This window comes from Odocoileus virginianus, chromosome 7 (genome assembly GCF_023699985.2).
Source record: "Odocoileus virginianus isolate 20LAN1187 ecotype Illinois chromosome 7, Ovbor_1.2, whole genome shotgun sequence".
Classification (NCBI taxonomy): domain Eukaryota; kingdom Metazoa; phylum Chordata; class Mammalia; order Artiodactyla; family Cervidae; genus Odocoileus; species Odocoileus virginianus.
The window spans coordinates 30,373,083-30,378,213 of NC_069680.1; the positions used below are offsets into that span (position 1 = coordinate 30,373,083).

Genomic DNA, 5,131 nt, shown 5'->3' on the forward strand with positions numbered 1-5,131 from the left:
AGATATGCAATTTGATGCCAGTTACAACTCTCTAAAGTTTTTAAATCAATTATTATTTCTACATTTTAGCAGGAACAATTAGAAACTGAAACTTAAAAACATAATCCCATTACAATAGCTTCCAAAATGTTTACTATTTGGGAGTAAGTTTAACAAAACACATGAAGAACCTCTATACTTAAAATTACAAAATTTTGGCAGTGCCCGCGCGCTGGAGACCGGCGTGGAGACTAGCGGGGCTGGCCCGGAGGGGAGCGGGGAGAGCGCGGCTGACGGGAGATAACCCAGTTGTGATCCCAAAGCCTGCAATTTCAAGGTCTCCTCCCTGCCTCTTCTGTGAGCCCCAAGACCTGCATCTTAGCTAGAGTTCAACATGGGGAACCATTTGACTGAGATGGCGCCCACCACCTCCTTCTTGCCCCACTTCCAGGCCCTGCATGTTGTGGTCATTGGGCTGGACTCAGCTGGAAAGACCTCCCTTCTTTACCGCCTCAAGTTCAAAGAGTTTGTCCAGAGCGTCCCCACAAAAGGCTTCAACACAGAGAAGATCCGGGTGCCCTTGGGGGGATCCCGTGGCATCACCTTCCAAGTGTGGGATGTCGGGGGGCAGGAGAAGCTTCGACCGCTGTGGCGCTCCTACACACGCCGGACAGACGGCCTGGTGTTTGTGGTGGATGCTGCTGAGGCTGAGCGGCTGGAGGAGGCCAAGGTGGAGCTCCACCGAATCAGCCGGGCCTCGGACAACCAGGGTGTGCCTGTGCTGGTCCTGGCCAACAAGCAGGATCAGCCCGGGGCACTGAGCGCCGCCGAGGTGGAGAAGAGGCTGGCGGTCCGGGAGCTGGCTACTGCCACACTCACCTACGTGCAGGGCTGCAGTGCTGTGGACGGGCTGGGCCTGCAGCCAGGCCTGGAGCGCCTGTATGAGATGATCCTCAAGAGAAAGAAGGCTGCCCGGGCAGGCAAGAAGCGACGGTGACCTGAGGCTGCCCCTCCTCACCAGTAGGGGTCTGCACACTTGGACAGCCAGGCGGAGCCTGTGGCCCCTCACTCAGCCCCAGGGTGTAGGACCTGTCCACCTCAATGGAGGACCAAGAAGCACAACAGGGGTCGTGTTTGGGGGCAGCACGGGACGGGCGGCAGGAGATGGGATGTATTCTCACATCTCTCCCTCATCCTCACTTCTGGGGAAGTGGAGGCTGCAGGACTGTGGAGGCTTAAATGTAAACTGACTCTACCTCGACCCTGTTTCCTGTTTTTCTTCTCTGGCTTTTTGATTAGATGTGTTTAGGGGCAAAGGAAAGTTGCTTGGAGGATGCATTTGGAATAAATGAGAACTAGCTCTTGGCTCCCCCCCACCCCCAACTGAGGGGTGTCCCTAGTTTGCTCTTCTAGGGGTGCCAGTCATAATTGTCTATATTTTTGTGTTTGTATGCAAGTGCCAAGAATCCCTACTTTGTAGACTTACGACCATTTTTATAAGCCATGTATGTCCTCTGTATTATTATTAACTATTTTTTAGCGTTTGCCTATAAATTATTAAAGACTGATGATGCTGTAGCTCTAAAAAAAAAAAAAAAAATTACAAAATTTTGCTATGAGAAATTTTGAAAAGACCCAAATATTTGAAAAAATACATCATGGTCATGGATTAGAAAAATCAATATTATTAAGATATATTCTCTGTATATTCATTTATGGGTTCAGTGCAATCCTACTCATGTTCCCCCAGTCTTTTTCATGGAAATTGACAGGCTGATTCAAAAATTTATATGGAAATGCAAAGGGCGTAGAGAAGTCCAAATAATGTTGAAAAAGCAAAACCAAGCTGAGGACTTCACTATCTGAATTCCAGGTTTACTGTGAGGCTTCAGGAACCCTGACAGTGTAATGCTGGTACAGAAGTGGACAGCCGGAGGGAACACAGAAATAGATGACATGTCTATGGTCAATAGACTTTTCACAAGCACACCAAACAATTCAAAAGGAAAGTTAAACTCAGCAAATTGCAATGCAGCAACTGACATCCACACAGAAAAATCTATTTTGAAACCCTATGCTTCTGCACATCATAACAAAAAAATTTCAAAACGAATCACAGATCTATATATCTTTGTATACCACAGATCTATAAAGCTTTTAGAAGAAAATATAAGAGAATACTGTTGCAACCTACAGGCAAGGATTTATTAGACAGAACCCAAAAAGCAAGAGCCATGAAGAGAAAAATGATGAATTAGACTTACCCAAATTAAAAACTGATGCTCATCAAAAGACACCATTAAAATGAATAGGCAAACCACAAATACTTGCAAAACATTTGTCTGACAAAGGACATATTTGAAATACACAATGACTCCTACAATTCAATAATAGAAAGACGAACAGTCCAACTAAATTAAAATATGGGCAAAATAATAATTGAATCGACATTTCACAAGCAAAACAGTATGAACGGTCAGTAACCGCACAAACCAGTGCTCAGCATCTCTTGTCATCAAGGAAATGCAAATTAAAACTGCAATGTGATATCACTACATGCCCTAGAATGGTGAAAATTAATAAGACTGATAAAACCAAATACTGACCAGGAAACGGAGCAACAGGAACTCTGGGTGAAACAGAAAATATTATAACCACTTTGGAAAAGTTTCAACTGATTTATTTATTAAGTTAAACCTACCCCATGTATCTGTCTAAGAGAAATTAAAATCTATGTCCCAAAAAAGTGTAGAAAAATATTCATAGAGACTTCATTACAGTGACTGGAAGTGACAATCCCCACAAATGACTGCATCTGTTTGTCAAAATTGTACAGTTAGTGTGTGTTTTGATGTCTGTAACTGTTGACTTAAAGAGGGACCATAAGATTTAGAGGTCACCAAGATGGGGGGGTAGGAGATCCCAGCCTCCATCCTCACACAAAGAATCTAAAAAGGATGAAATCATAGGAACAGAGACTAGATTGATGGTTACCAGGGGCTGCAGGTGGGGGAAATGTGGAGATGTCAGTCAAAGGGTACAAACACTCCAGAAGAATAATGCACAGCACGGTGACTATATTTAACAACACTGCAGTTACCAAGCTATACACTTACACTGCTCTGTACACTTAAAAGTTGCTCTGAGAGTAGATCATAAATGGTCTCATTGTAACCAGAAAATGGTAATTATGAGAGACGAAGGATGTGCTACCTAACCTCACTGTGGTAATCATTTTGCTGCATACACATGCATCAGATAATCACATTGTACACCTTCTCTGTACTGTCTTCTCTGGAAAAATGTCTGTTGGGTCTTCTGCCCATTTTGTTGAATCGGGTTGTTTGTTTTCTTGGTATTTTTGTTGTTTCAGCTGTTTATGCATTTTGGTTAGTAACCCTTTGCCTGTCGCATCATTTGCAAACACATTCTTTCACTCGGTAGGGTATCTTTTGTTGTTGTTGATGGTTTCCTTTGCTGTGCAAAAGCTTTCAAGTTTGATTATGTCTCATTTGTTTATTTTTTGCTTTTATTTATTTTCCTTATTTTAGAGATAGATCAAAAATATTGCTAGAATTTATGTCAAAGTGTGTGTTCTGCCTGCGTTCTTTTCTAGGAATTTTGTAGTTTCAGATCATGAATTTAGGTCTTCAAACTGTTTCAAGTTTGTTTTTGTATATGGTATGATCAAACATTCTAATCTTATTGTTTTATGTGTAGCTGTCCAGTTTTCCCAGCACTACTTACTGAAGAGACTGTCTTTTCCCTACTGTATACTCTTGCCTTTGTTAGGTTAACTAATCATTCACGTGTGTTAAGTCACTTCAGTCTTGTCCAATTTTTTATGACCCTATGGACTGTAACCCACCAGGCTCCTCTGTCCATGGGAGTCCTACAGGCAAGAATACTGGAATGGGTTGCCATGCCCTCCTCCAGGGGATCATCCCAACCCAGGGATTGAAACTCCATCTCCAGCATCTCCTGCATTGGCAGGCAGGTTCTTTGCCACTAGTGCCACCTGGGAAGCCCTAATTACTCATCGGTGAGTGGGTTTAAATCTGGGCTCTCTTTTCTTCCATTGATCTATGTGTCTGCTTTTTGTGCCAGTATCATGCGGTTTTGATTACTGTATCTTTGCAGTATAGTCTGAAGTCAGGAAGCGGGCAGTCAATGTTAGTAATCAGAGGTGCAGTGTATCAGTATCTGAAAAGAAACCATCAGCAGGCAGACAACAGAAACCTCTGGAGGCACAAAAGCACACAGTGTTTCTTCTGAGTAACTCAGTGCTTTAAAGAATTATTAAAGAATGATCCCAGACCACATTTGCTGCCAGAAAACTTGTCAGGTGATAGAAATGAGAGACTTCCACATGCTAAGACTGAAAAAAAGAAAAAAAGAAAGCATTTTTATCTCTCTTTTGCCTAAGTATCAGTTCAGTTCAGTTCAGTCGCTCAGTTGTGTCCGACTCTTTTCGACCCCATGGACTGCAGCATGCCAGTCCTCCCTGTCCATCACCAACTCCCAGAGTTTACTCTAACTCATGTCCATTGAGTCGGTGATGCCATCCAACCATCTTATCCTCTGTCATCCCCTTCTCCTCCTGCCCTCAATCTTTCCCAGCATCAGGGTCTTTTGAAATGAGTCAGCTCTTCGCATCAGGTGGCCAAAGTATTGGAGTTTCAGCATAGCAATAATAACTTTATTGTTAAAATTCCAGCAGGAGAAAGAATTCCTATAAGCCCACATCTAACCTCTAACTTTTTTCCCCATTGAAATATTTATTCCTACAATGTAAATTTTTATAAAAAGTTTTTGGGGGGAGAATGCAATTATCCAATCATAGCAGAGGAGCATACACTTAAAATGAAGCAAAACAGACTCCAAGCTACACAATACAAGTCATAAATCAGCTGCTCACATGACATCAGCAAGTCTTAAATGGCTGATTCACTGGAAGGAAAGTAAACGAGGCAATACAGTTGCCACTAGTGCTGGTCATTGGAATCAAGGTCTCTGTAACCTGGATGGAGCACGTAGGTTTTTTCCTGTCCCTGGTAGGTAAGCAGAGCCCCACCTCACACCTAGTGATGATACCTGGGGGTTTCTGAGCTGCCGAGCAAGTGAGCCTTCCCCACACAAACAGAAGTTTTCC

The 5,131-nt window shown here is 43.0% G+C and overlaps 1 protein-coding gene across 1 annotated transcript; it reads left to right on the forward strand.

Moving 5' to 3' along the window:
* The first annotated feature begins 212 nt into the window (after positions 1 to 212).
* On the forward strand, positions 213 to 1,240 carry LOC139035998 (ADP-ribosylation factor-like protein 4D). The gene has a single exon (XM_070470421.1). It carries the CDS (start codon positions 374 to 376, stop codon positions 974 to 976), a length of 603 nt encoding a protein of 200 aa, XP_070326522.1. The 5' UTR covers positions 213 to 373; the 3' UTR covers positions 977 to 1,240.
* Positions 1,241 to 5,131: the final 3,891 nt, after the last annotated feature.